General features: G+C 48.4%; 1 protein-coding gene across 1 annotated transcript; it reads left to right on the forward strand.

Moving 5' to 3' along the window:
- Positions 1–631: 631 nt before the first annotated feature.
- LOC144166550 (uncharacterized) lies at positions 632–14,957 on the forward strand. The gene is made up of 4 exons (XM_077696049.1): positions 632–726; positions 875–973; positions 9,728–11,111; positions 12,612–14,957. The coding sequence occupies exons 3-4, from the start codon at positions 9,735–9,737 to the stop codon at positions 14,328–14,330; spliced, it is 3,096 nt and encodes a 1,031-aa protein (XP_077552175.1). The 5' UTR covers positions 632–726; positions 875–973; positions 9,728–9,734; the 3' UTR covers positions 14,331–14,957.
- The last annotated feature ends 1,068 nt before the right edge of the window (positions 14,958–16,025 follow it).

The raw sequence follows: 16,025 nt of genomic DNA on the forward strand, positions 1-16,025 counted from the left end.
TTACACTCTCGTAAATGCACCACGTTTGCGAACAGAGTGACTGCCCCACATAAATATGTTTTTCCAACGCATGCAAACGGAAAATATCGGTCACGAACGTGCCTCAAAAGCAACGGCGACAGTGGTGAGCGGGCCGGCAACTCCCGCGACTGCTTTCGAAACGGGCCGCTAGGGGGATTTCAGTGACGTCCCTACAGGCACCGCACTCGATCGGCGTGCCGCGGGCTGCACCGACGACGCCTATCAGTGGCACCGATGCGACATCAGGGGCGGTATTCTCGTAACTGTCCCTTTTGAAAACGTCCCTTTTGCGTCCCTTTCATCGTGACGTACTTCCGGTTAAGCAGTAAACGTTGGCAGCAGGTTTGCCGCGCTTGCGTTACGTCACTTTCGGTTGTTTGCTTTTAGCCAATCAGGGCTCACCAAAAGGGACACTTTTGAAAGGGACGCAAAAAGGACAATACTCGAGAATACCGCCCCAGGTTCGAGATAGCGTGAATGTGCGCCTGCGCGCGTCCACCCTGACATGATTAGCTTGTCTTTGTCGGCGGTTTTGGCCGCCGCTGTTGCAGAGAATGCTTTGGCCGCAGGGAGTGCTGTTGGCGGCACCGCTCGTGAGGCGATCGCAGTACTATTCAGAGCGGGTGCCGCTCGGCGCGCGTCGCCGCTGTGTCATTGTTCCTGTGGTGCGTCTCGTGCGTCCTGTCGGCGTTGTCTTAGCAATTTGTATGGTTGATATTTTCGTATTATCTTTTTCTTTCAATGTGTACCAATTTTTTGAGTGACACACGCGTTTTTTGCCTAAGGACGACGTCGAGACGATTGGCTCGTGACCGCCATTTCAACGTGCCGTAATCGCTATCATCATCCCCAGGTTTTGATTCCGGCACGAGACGCGAGACGATCTACGGGGGCATCCACACCATTGCCAGGACCATCACGCCATCGCTGCAAATTCCGACTGCCCGTTAAGGTAAGCCCTTAAGCATTGCGCTGCGTTGGCGCGCGTGTCGGCGATACGCGTGTAGAACTGTTAGTGGCGTGCAATCGCTACGCGCCAAGTTGACGCTGAGAGACGCTGCTTGAAACCTTCCCGTACACAGCCGTTGCGCATCATCTCGAGGGAGGTTGTCAAAATCGCGAGCATGGCTGCTCGTAACTGGTTTTTGGAACGTCGAAAGCCACTAAAACCAATTCAGGCAGTCGACTAATTTACGTTTCATTCATGCTCACGTATTTCCACGAAGCTCGCATGTCTTAAATTTGCCGTAACTTCAGATGAGTAAGTCATTTCGTCACTCAAGGCAATGCCTTCGGCTATGAGACAACGGGAAGTTGCACTGTATTTATATGTCGTTCCTCAAGAAATCCAAGTATAGCGAAGAGGCTATCGTTTGCAAGTCGCAACGGTGTTTTTGTACGTGCCCATTAACGCACAATTGGCCGTCATCAAGGCTTAGTTCGCGTGCGTCCAAAGCAGACCATGGTTCACCATCACGGTATGGCTAGCGAATACAGGTATTTCTAACGTACCCACCCCAGGGACGCATTATAGGTTTTACACGAAAGTTTTTTAGGCCGGGACACACCAAGATTTTGACTGACGTCTCGGAATTGACGCCAGTACAACGAACACAGGAGAAACGGCAGAAAATGTTGTATTGATGCGGATGGCGCTGCTGCCTAGGAAAGGTGGAGCGAAGAAGTGCATCATGACGTTAAAGAGCGCCGACGGTTGGGGGCTCGATCGGGCGGCGTAAGCTGCGTCGTTTCTGAGTGCGATGGCCTCGTGTAAGGAAACTATTGCATTACGCGCTGAAAAAGGAAACGACACCGGCGGGCGAATACCGCGAACGTGACTGATTTGGTGCGAAGATAAATGCCAGCGAGAAGCGAAAGGCGTTCGCGCGTTCACGGTCCATGCTTCGAACTCTGCCTCTCGCGTTCCACAAGCTGAGCTAGTCGCAACGCAACCGTCTGCCACACACGCCACGGAGCAGAACCGAAGTGGTCGCACCTTTGCGAAAGCAATCCGTCTTGCGGACGTCGCTCACAAAGCCGACCCAGAAGACAGCCGCCGACCCGCAAATCATGCTCATTTAGTAGCCGATTTAGCTGCACATTTTACTTTCATGTTTTACCGATTCCTATGACAGAGGAATCAAGCACAGATCTTTTTTTCAGCCGCCGAGCAAAATTCAAATTAGCTTAACGAGAGTGCCATTTAGAATTTGCTTACAAAACTGTTGAACGTAATTACTCATAATAATATAGAACTTATGACGCCTATGAGAGCCTAAAGACTCACGATTCCAGCTACCAGTGAGCGAATACGTTCGACAGTATTTGGAGCACAATGATAGTCAGAGCCGCTTTGCGTAATCGTGCCTTCCTCACCAAAAGAAAACGCCCATTCACCTTCTTGAAAGCGAATGCTAAATACCGCAGCGGAAAAACAAGCTATAGCAGTTGTGTTGCGAACGGGGTATATTTCTTCTTTGTGCAGTTGAACATACTCTGACAGTACTTCTGGCTTATGTAAAATACGCGCATCGCAGTTGTAATTCACCATCTGTAGATTCTTTCGGCCTCTCACCAGCTTATTCTACTAGTCTGTCTGCAAATCTCAAATAGGCGGGTGTCCATGCCATACCCCGTCGGTATGCTCAGCACGTTGCATGCGACCGTCCATCGACACTGACGCTAAGCCTAATGAAACGTCAGCTGTGACGTCGCGCTTCACTACGTGTTTTGTAAACGGGTCAATTAGCGTGGATGGGCAAGTGTACACCACATGCGATTGTCGTGACGTGGAACTCACTTCTGCTACCTCAAGTGTTGCATAGATTACACGGGCTCTATTAAAGAAGGCCCGAGATCAGCCTGCTCAAGAGTTTTCAGCTGCTCAAGTTAAGAAAGTGGTGCTAGTGGAGCATCTGATACACCGTTAGCAAACTGTCGCAATCCCGCGAATCACAATGAGCATATTCAGAGCTCGCTATTGTGGCCGCATTTGTTGAGAAAGTACGGCATTGGAATACTTTGATGGGCTGCTTTCGGCAGCTCATCAAAGGGCAGCTTTTGATGGGCAGCCTCCCTGCAGGATGTCCATTGCCCCGTCCGTCTACTAAGCAGACGACCCGTCTGTCGAACATCGTTTTTTGGTACCCTCGAGTGTCCCCGTGGTGCAGCTTTGCGAAGCGCCCCCCCCCCCCCCCCCGCCCTTTTCTTGCCGGCTCGTGATTCGTGATGGGCCGCCCGTCGCTTCCAAATCACGCATCCTCGCCCGAATCTACAAGCTGGTAGGCAGGCAGGCAGGAGAGGTTCAGAAGATGGTATAGAAAATTTCGCAGTATCTACTTTAAACGTGGAAATTAGAAGGCCCCAGAGTTTTGTCTTACAACTCTCATGCTTTTTTAGAGCAGAAGGGCCACCACGGCACTGCACAGGAAAAACTGTCGACGACGTAGACACCTGGGAGTGTTTGTGTCTCACTGCTGTTTGCATATAACTGTCCATTCAAAGTAGAATAAGTGGTAGATATGAATTTATTGCTGATGGTGTCCCTGAACGCCTTCACAAGGAGGCGGGGATGTATTCAAATTAATAACGCATTGAAAATTTACACGATATTTAAACGCAAAGCAGATAGAAACTGTGAAGAATAATCCATGATATGTTGCCTCGGAATATTTATTTATTTATTCAGGTTACCCCTAAAGGCCTTCTAGTATATGGTATTACATAGGGGGTGGGGCCAATGCAACATTGTGTTAAAACAACATAAGCTCTAACATAACAAAATAACCAATATAAGCTTATTCTAAGCATAAGCTTACCTTGTTCTGAAAGCGTATTCTAAGAGTAAGCTTACCTTATTTTAAATGCAAAATAAAAATGGGAGAGGTGGGCAGTATTTCATTGAAACTGATAGTATATACGGACAACTTTAGATTGAATTAAGGGTAATAAGGCAATTAAGGGTAATGCATGGGACTTCAGGGTATGCAAAATATTTCGCAGTGTGGTCGGGAGATTGGAAAAGTAAGAAGCAAGGTAGGGCGCCATCATCTAAAATTAGAAATTGCAGTTTTGAAGCTCCGGAACCGGTTCCGAACGGTTCCTTCGGTTCGTTCCGGTTCGGGTTCAGTTCCCGTTCTGGGCGATAATTCGGGTTCGGTTCCAGTTTCCGGTTCAGTTTCGGTTCCGGTTCGACACCCTGGTTGTAGCCGTCGCATTTCGAGCCTTCTTTCACGTCAGGCTATGTAGATCTTATATAGAATCAAGCACCTTCCCCCATTCTTGCACCCAAAAAAACACGTGTGAAGAAGTCATGGCTCGCTCTAACCAAACGGTTCCTGTGCCAGAGATTTAGTTGGCTTCGATAATCCAACGTTGAAAACGTAGTATTATTGCGAAACCATAGCATGCGCCATCAGGTAGAAATCCGTCGTCCTGCGCTGGCATAACCCATTGATCCTTTCAAAAACGGCTGATGCGAGTACACAAAATATAACTTCGTGAATGTGATAAATAGAGTAGAATCGCTTTGATACGATTCGGCACATTACGGTTTTCGGCCTAATACGTTTTTATTTTAATCCCGGCCAACGTCCCTCAGAAATAATGCATTTTCGTGTGTTTATTACGATCACATGTTTGCCGAAAATTGGATAATATGATCGCGAAAGCGGATCTCGATCGACATTTTAAGTAATGTTGCGTTTATTCTTCGGTATACTCGCTCTATCTGCACTCCAACAAGCCACGACCTGCACGTTGCAGAGACACCGAGGGAGCGGAACCGCCGGTTCTGAGGCAAAAACGTTACTGCAGTGCGTGGACGTTCCGTGCAAGGCTGACGATAAGTGAGGCGATGCACCCGCCATCTGGAAAATCGTATCATAATCGAGGAAGAAGGCGCACGATGCTTGCGGCAGGCCCGACTTCCCTAACCGACTTCTCCCATAGTCCGTGCTTCCCGCGCAGTGATTTGTTCTCTTTTTGCCTTGTTGCTATGCGCACCCGTGTTTCCAGGCTTGTAACAACGTCAAAGAAATGCAGGTACAAGTGGAAATTGTGCGCCAGTTCCAATAGAACCCGAAGAGGAAGTGCGTGGAATTAGCAAGCGAGCTTGATTTGCCAGTGTCAATGCTCAACACTATTGTCGGTCAGCAAGGGTAACTTTAAAAGAAGCACCCGCCGCGGTGGCTCAGTGGCTAAGGCGTTGCGCTGCTGAGCACGAGGTCGCGGGTTCGATTCCCGGCCGCGGCGGCCGCTTTTCTGATGGAGGCGAAAAGCAAAAACGCCCGTGTGTACGAGATTTCGGCGCATGATAAAGATCCCCAGGTGGTCAAAATTAATCCGGAGCCCTCCACTACGGCGCGCCTCATCGCCTGCGTTGCGTCGGCGCGTTAAACCCAACAATCAATCAACTTCAAAAGAAGCTGCAAGTTTTCGTACCTGGTGTGGCAAACGCAATGTGCGAAGCATCAGCAAAAGCAAAATATCCTGCTTATATGGTTCTAGGAAGTTAAAACGACAGGAGTGAACTTCGACGGGTCAGTCCTACGTGAAACAGTTGACAACGTTGAGCTCTACTCGGGTATTCAAAACTGTCAGGCATCCGGAGGCTGCCTTCACCGATTTACGGCACGACACGGATTGTCGTACAACGCAGTGTCTGCCAAAGCGACAAATACCGGAAGCTTCTTTTTGAACGTTTTAGAAGAAATTACTCCTCGACGTTTAAAAGAAGAAAGGGCAGCACAAATTGAGCAGTTATTTCAAAGTTACTCCATAAAAGTGACTTGCTGACGGAGCATGCATATTTTCGTTCTTTTTTTTACCTATTTGGATGATAAGATTTTCGGATAACACGTTTTATTTTCCGGTTCCGTGAAAAAAACGTATCAGCGATATTTCACTGTAATATAATATTGATAATAATAATAATAATCATCATCATCATCGTCAATCTATCAATCAATCAATCAAGTATATTTATTGTGCCCAGGAACAGCCGTGAGGCCTTGGTGCTGGTACACAGATGGATAAAGGTGAAAAAAAAGGAAAACAAAAAGTGAAAGGAAAGAACACTTTGACAGCGTATAAAATAAAATAGTAGAAAATGTATATTACAAAGTATACCGTACAAACGACTACAAAACGTAGATAGCGTATACACTACATGCAATGAACACAAACAAAACTGACAGGATACAACAGAATTGGTATTACATCGTACCGATGAAACAGAACATCTGCACACTACAGATAATCGTGTAACCTTATAATAGCAATCCATAAAATGGAAAACAACAAAAGAGTCATATAAACAGCATACTCTCCATACAGTAAGGCAAGCAGGTAAAAAGAAGTTACTATAACTAGAACAAGATCCATTCAGTATGATGGAGCAAAAAAATATTCCATATAGTTCCGTGTAAGAGAATAAGAGGGAGCATATTAGCGAATGAGAATTCTGGAAGTGTCTGAACTGAACTGATTGAGGGAGCTGTTAAAAATATCTACTTCTGCAGAGTAGAAGTTACACGTGCTCTGCAGCCTGAACAGCGGGCAATGTCGGTTACAGGAGCTGAGAGTACGAAAACGATGACATTTTCTTGTGGTTTTAATAGGCACTGTTAGCTGGAGCTCCGAAAGCAGTTCCGCACTGCTAATTTGTCCATGTATGAGCTTAAAAAGAAAAAAGAGGTGAGCTGTATCGCGCGTAGCCTTTAGCTCAGGCAGCACTTGCAAGTACCGTGGTCCAGAGTCAAGACGGTGATACTCGTGAGGGAAGCGATGTCTAAGTATGGACAGCAGCTTATTCTGCATTTTATCAATGGCCCTGCTGTTAGATTTGCATGTACCATTCCAGACAACCGAGGCATATTCCATCACAGGACGACAGACAGTGGAGTACAGTTTCAGGAAGGAATTGCACTACGGAATTCTTTAGACATCCGGCAGACCATGCCCAAGCAGCGGAGAGCTCGCTGTTTGATGAATCGAACGTGCGGTGTAAAAGTCAGCTGGTTATCAAAGAGCACGCCAAGATCATTTGTCGTGAAGATTCGAGGCAAAGTAACATCATGAACTGAGTAGTGATAAAGCAGGCAGTCTGTTTTACGCGTGTATGACAACACTTTGGTTTTCGCGGCGTTCACTATCAGTTCGTTCTCTTTACACCAGAGTGTAAATGCATCCACGTCTCTTTGCAAATGACTCAGTCGCTAAGAGACGAAGCTTCCCTAAAAATCTTGATTTCATCAGCATAAAGTAAAAAAGAAGAATGCCTTATAGCAGCTGAAACATCATTGACAAATAAAGAAAACAAAAGAGGGCCTAGAACAGACCCCTGTGGCACACCACTTGAAACGCAGTAACGATAGAATTGCTGGCCGTTAACATTTACGTAGCAGCTCCGCCCACGCTAGTAACAAATTAGGAGGTCAAGAATCAAATTATCTATGTTCAGGAGTGACAGTTTAGAAATTAACAATGGGTGACTGACCACATCAAAAGCCTTGCTCAGGTCAAAGTACACAGTATCAAGCTGCCTGCTATGATGAACCGCTTCGGACGCTCGCTGCATGAAAGAAACGTGGTTGTGGAACGTCCAGACATAAACCCGTAATGTTCGGAAATTAGTATGCCCTTAACACTGGAAGTTAAAATATTGTGCAACACAGTCTCAAAAAGCTTAGACGCCGCACACAGAAGCGAAATAGGCCGATAGTTTCTAGCACTATCTTTAGCACCAGTTTTGAAGACAGGGACCAAGCGCGCTAACTTCCAGGCTGCTGGAAAAGTAGCAGATGGAATTGAATTATTAAATATAGCGGTTAGTATGGGAATCAGAAGCTCCCCATAGGTTCTTAATATTGCGGGAGGAATGTCGTCAGGGCCACAGGGAAAAGTACGGTTTGAGGCGCTTCAGGGCTTTCCGAACGTCGCCCTCACTTATTCTGGGAACGCAGAAATTAGACGACGCAGAGGAAGAGTTAAACAAAATGTTAACTTCACCCTTTGGAAATACTGAGCTCAAATGATCCGCAAAGGCATTAGCAACTCCTCCAATCGGGTTTCTATTGTCGTCTAGAAGGTTAGCGATTTCGGCAACCTTGCCAGCAGATCGAGAGCGAACATACTGCCAGAAACTTTTCTGGTAGCGCGTAGCGCTGATTTCTACCTTGGCTATGTAGTCTGACCGATCGCGATCATACAGCTCTTTACACAGGGCTCTCAAATACTTAAACTCCTTTTTCCAAGCCTAACCTAACCTAACCAAGCCTTTTCTTACCCTAACTTAATAATAATAATAATATAATAATAATAATAATAATATAATAATAATAATTCCTCTGTTTTCCATCCTCCGATATGGGGCAGGCACGGGAAAAAAGCTGTACGAACATCTTGATTAGCTCTTGCCCCCCCACCCCTCCCGACCCCGGGAATGAAGTTTAAAAGACACGTTCAAGCTTTAAGCAGCATACCGGGCAAACATAAAACACGGCAACTAAAAGAAGTGCCTGAACCTGGTGTGAATCCAACATCAACATCAGCTTCACCGCGACCGATCCCTGGTGCTACGCACCTAAACGTGCACCACGTAGATGCGTTGTAGCCCGGAGATGGGCCTGTGGACTACGACTTGGGAACGTGGGCTGGAGACCGTACAAGAGGGCAATTCAATGACGCTGATTGCAAAGTAACAACGCGTCTCTGGGCTATTCGCGTGATTCGCCTAGAAAGGCGAACAAAAGAGAGACGAAAGCAGAGACGCCAGACATACCATTCTGATGACGAAGTCGTTGTAGCAACTGAAGATGATACAAGCACGACAGAGCCGCCATTCGGCAGGAACGCTCGCATTGCTGGAAATAAAAAAGTCTGCGGAAATTCAGAGACTTGGATTTTAATGCGCAGCATTCTTATTCCGGCTGTCTGAAGTGAGTTCTTTACAGCCTAATTTGGCGATGAGCAGCGAAATACGTCGGAATATTTCCATTCAAGTTTTCTTATGTTTCTTTTTGCAAATGATGGCAATTTATAGTATTACAGCAGTGAAGTGCCTCTACTTTTATAACTGAATTTCTTATTAGAAGATGCAAGGCGTTGGCAGGGAACTCCAAATGATCATAAAAGCAGTGCCGTCATTTCACATGATGTTGAGGGCCAGACGCAGATTTTTAAACAGAAAATGTTGTTAATCAACCAAGAAACTGACAATATCTGACTACGCAGGTTGAAATGTGGAGGGATTAAAAGACATTACTGTTTATAAAACTAAAGTTGCACGCCATTAAAACAAAGCGCATCCCAATATCCGCAGAAAACTATGTTGTTAAAAAACAGGGTGTTAAGGAAACTACCACAAAAAATAGAGAAGCAACCGCCATATAGAGGCGCCTCGTTTACTTAGTGCCCTATTCTATCTTACCGTAGTTATTATCCAACCAGCCCATTGGCAGATTTTCTTAGACTATAAACTATAGCCTAGTTTGTGCATGGAACAGCGCGCACATGTAACCACGATAATTTGACATGCCCTAATTCTTTAAACAAATGAAAGATAATGGTAATACTGTTGCCTTGTGTCCTTCAGAGTATATACGAATGAGCAGCAATATATCAGAAGCCTGTCTTTTTCACCAGATGAAATGGTGCTGACCAGTGATAGTAAGGGCTAATGAACATTTAACCGTATTTTTGACAGGATCAAGATGAGCGAGGAGCCGAAACCATTGGTTCCTTTGCCGGATCCCAAAAAGAGCCTGGATTCTCAGACGGAAAAAAAGCGGGGGTCTCTTTCCCCGACTGGTAGCCGGAAGAGTTCCGCTTTGCCTCCCGCAAAAAAGAAACCTTCCGTGGTGCCCCCCGCGCACGATAAGGAATCTTCTCCCGCGGCAAGGGGACAAAAAGAGTTGGCTTCGCTTCCTGGGAGCAAGAAGAGTTCCCTTTCTGCGCCCGGAAACCAAAAGGGGTCGCCTTCCCAACCAGGGAACAAGGAAAATGCCTCGACTCTTGCGGGGAGTAAAAAGGGGTCGATATCCCCACCTGTGGATGAAAATGCCGTCCTTTCACCCTCGGATGCCTCTGCTTTGCCTCCCGGAAAGAAGAAACCTTCCCTGGTGCCCCCCGCGCACGATAAGGGATCTTCTCCCACGGCAAAGGGACAAAAGGAGTCGGCTTCCATTCCTGGGAGCAAGAAGAGTTCCCTTTCTGCGCCCGGAAGCCAAAAGGGGTCGCCTTCCCAACCAGGGAACAAGGAAAATGCCTCGGCTCTTGCGGGGAGTAAAAAGGGGTCGATATCCCCACCTGTGGATGAAAATGCCGTCCTTTCACCCTCGGATGCCTCTGCTTTGCCTCCCGGAAAGAAGAAACCTTCCGTGCAGCCCCCTTCGCGTGATAAGGGATCTTCTCCCGCGGGAAGGGGACAAAAGGAGTCGCCTTCGCTTCCTGGGAGCAAGAAGAGTTCCCTTTCTGCGCCCGGAAGCCAAAAGGGGTCGTCCTTCCAACCGGGGAACAAATCCAAAGCCTCTTCTCTTGCGGGCAGTAAAACGGGATCCACTTCCCAACCGGCGGGGAGTAAAAAGGGATCCACCTCCCAACCGGTGGCTGAGAATGACACCTCGAACGCTTACCTCGCCCCACCTGGCAGCAACGGAACAGACTGGCCGGTTGGGAAGAATGAAGAGGAGGCCTTGAGGGGCTCTGTACAATACCCACTCCAAGACCAGCAGAACCATCACGACCCGTTTCCACTTCCAAAAGCCCCGACCTCGCCTCAGCCGGCTGCAGACGATAGACGCAATGCCATAATCGGTGTGGCCGTGGTAGTCGCCGTCGTAGTCACGGCACTGTTCTTACTGCGACTCTCAAAAGCGAAAGGCCCCGACCAGGACACCTCGACAACCTCGACCACTGGAGGCCCCCCCCAGGACTCCTCAACAACTTTGATCACGGGAGCCGGTCTGCGTGCCTTGTGCGAGTCTGAGGCGTGCCAGCGAGTCGCCAGTCAGCTGCGCCGAGGCCTCAACCCACGGTCGCCGCCCTGTGACGACTTCTACGAGCACGTGTGCGGTGCGTGGAAAGACCCGGTAAGAAACCCAGAGTTACCAGTAGCCTTCAAATCAATACAAAGACCTGATGAAAGTAAGCGGCCACGTTCTGTGAGCGGCCTTCACAAAGGCGAGCATGGGGTTGCAGCTACCTTGCCCGAAAGGGGAATAACAATTGTGCGACAGATTTACGAGTGGTGATACGCCTACTGGGGGTTACTGATGACTGACTGTAGGGTATAACGCGTCGCCGCAACGCAGGCTATAAGGCGGGCCGAGTGGAGGGCTCCGTATTAATTTTTACCACCTCGGGATATTTAACGTGCGTCGAAATCTCGTACACACGGGCGTTTTTGCTTTTCCTGGGGGGTTGTGCCAGGGCGAGCAAGGACCACTTTGGCGTCGTAGTGGCGTTGCATCCAAAGTCAAATAGACTAGTGAGAAAAGATTCTTGTCGTTAGAACAGATAGGCAGGTCTCTAAACTAGTTTTGTTTTTAGACTCGCGCTAGGTTTTCCGCATTTTTGGATGAATGTGCCTTGCAAGCAGTAACAAGGACCGTTGTGCCCTTTAGTTCGACATTCGTGTTTTTTATAAACCAAAGTAATCGCATTCAGCTGTTTACTCGCTGGAACCCACGCCTGGTGTTGCCGTGTCTGAGAGGTAATAAAATCTCTATGGCAACCGGTTTCACACACATAAGAAAGAGATCAGGAGGGAGAGCTGCACATTATTTGGGGATACCCGTGCGCGGAAGTCTACCTGCCTGTATTTTTTTAGCGGCTGTAATTTCTTCTGTGTGCACTGTCATCTGCAACTTGGGTATTTTAAGCTCCTAGACTAATTGTTTTCAACGCGAGGGGAAGTTCTGAGGGAGAAAACATTCATTAATTCAACTGAAGGGAAATTTCCACACTGTTAAGTACGTGCCCCGAATAACTGAATGATTTCCTGTCATTGCAGTGCTAATTACCTTAACCTTATTGCAGACAAGTAGAGGTGTTTCATTTGTCTGCAACGCTATAGCAAAGTGCCAGTTGCTGTCCGGGCGACTCCAATTCGTGACGCCAGGCTGAGCTATAGTAGCTTGCACAAGCGGGTACGGGGCCACCTTCCCATGGTTACCACGCCATTATTTGCTCCTTCGGTTGCCGCTGCTATAGGCTGCTTCCGCCTCGAGGCATTTGGAAAGTCTGGTGGTGATAATTCTCTGAAATATATTTCCAAGGCATCGAATGAGGGAAGATGTGCTTTGCATATGCCAATTCATTTATGACCCCCGCAACTCCGGCATAACAACTAATTCTCCAGTGTTGCCTATGCCGGAAACCCCTCCTACAAAATTCCGCAATTGGTATTAACGCCCAAACTTAACCAGGCCTCTTTGCTCTGTAGCTGACCCAACGATTGCGCGAACCACGAGAATCACCGCCCAAGCAAAGCCCAACACAGCAGTTTGTTCTACCATATTACGAGAGCTCGTTATACTTAGAGTGCCCAAACTTGCTTCAAACTTTTTCTTCTACCTCTTATTTTATAGCCACACGAAGGCGACGAGCTCTTCCAAAAGCTCGTGGATGACGTTGGCGAGGCGACCAGAGGCCAGACGATCCCGACCGCTGGACAGACGGCAATTCAGAAGGCTGCCATGGCGTACCAGTCGTGCGAGGACATCGTTGCCAAGAACAGCACCAGCATGGCCACCGCCAAGCGGATCCTCGAAGAAGCCGGTTTCTTCTCCTCGGCCCTCTGGGACAGACCGGTATCAATCCTGAACGCCACCTTCTTTCTGGCCCTCACGTGGCGGATCGCGTCTCCTTTCAGGATAGAATACATGCAACACACCAAGCTAGGCTTCACGCTCCGGATTGCCCCGAGTCAATCTGTGACGGCGTACGTCAAGAGAAGGCAGCATCCTGACTGGGGTTCTCGGTCGGAGGTCGCCTTCCAGGAAATGGAGGGGACGTTCCAGCAAGGCGGAGAGCCTAAGATAACGTACGATGAGTGGAAATTAAGCGATGACCGTGTGACCAAAGAGTGGAAGAATATACTCGTAGCCTCGCAGGGAGAACTTCAAGCCTGGAACGAGTCCACCATCCTCGAAGCCGTCAAGGGAATGACTGAAAGTGATTGGACATTTCTGCTTGACACCTACTTCAACAGCCCCAAGTCCCTCAGGTTTTACATAGACTCACCCAAGCTGTTCTCTAGTTTCGCAATGCTGCTCGATATCATCGGCGCAGACATGGTTAGACCGTACTACAGATGGTACATGGTGGAAATCCTAGCGTGTGTCGTCTACGCTCCCTGGATCATAAGAAGACACGGCGATTACAAGAACGCTTTGAAACACCACCGCAGGTTTTGCTTCGCCATCACGGAGAAGTCTGCAGGTTACGCGTTTCTCGCGCCATACGTCAAGACGGCGTTCTCCACGAGAGTGGAAGACGACATTACCAACACGCTTCGCCAAGTTCGAGGCGCCTACGCCAAGTTGTTGGCTGAAAGCGAGGCTTTTCGCCCCAACATCAGCGTGCTCCCTTCGTACGCCAGCAACTCGGGACGAGTGTTCGACCTTTTCCGCGTGTCAGGCGACGCTACTCTAGAGGAGCATTATGCCCAGTACGAAGACATGACCTCTGACCCATTGGAGAACTGGAAGAGGCTTAGGGTGGGTCTCACAAAATCTTTTTACGGCCATGTCACCATGGATTCTGCTGGCGCTGCAGTGAAAACTGTGCGATTCTTCACACTCGACTACGTGAACTTTGACTTTACCCTACGCCCGGACGTGGCTGTCCTCCCATTTTTTGATCCAAGCTTGCCCGCGGAGCTAAAGTTGGCCGGCTTGGGCTTAATAACGGCGTCCGCTATGGCAGAGACGCTACATGCCTCGCTGGGGCGGACGCAGCCAGCTTCTCATGCATGGAACGAGACTCACGCCTGCATGCACTCCCATGGCCTTAGGACCTCGAGTGAGCCCGATCTCCTCAAACGCACCGTGGCGCTGGCGGCCGTCGTCACGGCTCTAAACAAGCCCACCGACGGTGCCGCCCCGCTCGTTCTCAGAGACGTTCCCGAGCTGTCCGGAATTCAGCTCTTGTTCGCCGCCTGGTGCAACCTCAAGTGCGGTGATGCGTACGGCCAGAAGCTGTGCAACGAGCCCGTTAGAGAACTGCGTTCCTTCGCCGAAACGTTCCATTGCGGTGCTGACGCGAAGATGAGAAAGGCAACGACCTGCACGGCCGGATGGTTCTAAATATAGAATGACATGCTCCGGAGGACTTTGAACATCGTTGCAAGTGTTCATGTAACGTAGAATTGACGTTGGTCTGTCATAGCCTGCAGCTTTACACTGTCTGATGCGTTCAGCTTAGCAGGCCTTACGGCTTTCTTCCGCCCGTATCCTTTATAGGATTCGCTCTTAATTCAAATGTATTTCTTGCTTCACTGATTACATATGCCATAAGATAACGAAGCATGGCAATACGGAGGAAAAAAATTGTTCCTGCAATTTAAGTGTTCATAACACTTCTGTAAGTTTTTTTAGAATACCTAATCAATATATTAACACGCACAAAACCAATTAAATGTGCAGGAGGTGCTTTAGCTTTCTTTACGAGGCAAGGTTGGAAACTAACCTTGCCTTCTGTTTTCTATTCCCACCCTTCTACAAATTTCTTCAGTAAAATTCAGGAAAGTAGGAATTGCTGGGGCGGAGATGTTTTATTTTTTAGTAGCCACAAGCGAGAGAATGCAGGCCGTACCGCCCTCAGGAAAATTCTGCTTACAGCAAAACTCGCTACTTAAAAGTGTCGAAAGACCGAAGGTGGTGTTAAAATTTAGCCCTGGCGAGATAAGCCTGCAGCCATTCAAATATATATTATCCCGGTGGAGATAGAGAAAGAGAAAACGTTTGTTGCGAGTATTTGTGGTGTTGCAGGAGTGGTTTTCTTTTCACGGGACTCCATGCGCTGCTTTACCGACGGCTGCTCTCTCGGTGAGCAGGAGCTGTTCCGACAGGCAGGGGCTGGATAGCAGTGTCTCCCACTGCCCTTGGGGGTTTTGGGTGCGGGGAAGGCGTGGTAGGTGCTTGTTTTTTCTTTACTCTAGCAGAATGTCTGAGTGTTCTTGGTTGTTGGCTGTATTAGCATTCTGCAGGATATTGGATCGGAAGATATCCGGTAAAGCTCTATCGGATGCGGAAAGGTGTTTGTAGAAGTCTGAGGGTTGTTTCCTTGTGTTTCCTGAGGTTTGTTTGAGGGACCGGAAAGTCCGTCGATTAACATTGTATTGTGTTGTTTTTTGGTAGGTAACAAGTGGCGCAGGTTTCTTTACGTCCTCCGAGGACTCGTCCGCGAGTTAACAGGCCTTTTTGATGGGCAAATTCGTTGCTCTCCATAGAGCCACGTGCAGGCGTCCACACAATTCTTACATTTCTCTCGGGGAATTTGGTTTAGAGCATGAGGTGCGTTCCTTGTGCCAACCAACACGACCTAAAGCTCCTGCACGCTTTCTGGGAGTTCATTGCGATCGCCGTGGCTTGCGTCTGCGTGAGGGCCAGCGCCACACCTAGCTCCTCCGTTTCTTTGGTCGATGTGGTCGTCATCAGGGTGGCATGACAAGGAGCTCTGTCTTTGTGCTGACTACCACTGTCTTTGCACTTCTACCATGGATTGCGGCTGCAGCCGTGTAGACCGTTTCCGGGAGGGTGCCGTATTTTCTGTTTAAGACTAGGGCTCTAGCTTCAAGCCGATCGGAGTGGTGGTCCCGGTGCAAGTTTTCTCATAATGAGTGGAATATGCCGTCACCGCTCAGGAAGCCCCTTGGTTGGCTTGACCTCTGGGGAGCACCATTTCATTCTGGTTAAAACTTTTTGAGCGGTTTTTGTCATTGCAGCCGTGCTTTCTGTTTGGAGAGGTGGCCCTCTATGAGCTGGTTCACCGCGTTGCGA

This window comes from Haemaphysalis longicornis, unplaced genomic scaffold (genome assembly GCF_048455015.1).
Source record: "Haemaphysalis longicornis isolate Haplotype H1 unplaced genomic scaffold, Haemaphysalis longicornis Haplotype H1 scaffold_18, whole genome shotgun sequence".
NCBI lineage: Eukaryota > Metazoa > Arthropoda > Arachnida > Ixodida > Ixodidae > Haemaphysalis > Haemaphysalis longicornis.

Excerpts from the sequence above, each read along its gene's own strand:
- LOC144166550 (XM_077696049.1), top strand. The coding sequence starts at position 9,735 with ATGAGCGAGGAGCCGAAACCATTGGTTCCTTTGCCGGATCCCAAAAAG. Across the intron at positions 11,112-12,611 it reads GCGGTGCGTGGAAAGACCCG|CCACACGAAGGCGACGAGCT; the intron begins GTAAGAAACCCA and ends CTTATTTTATAG.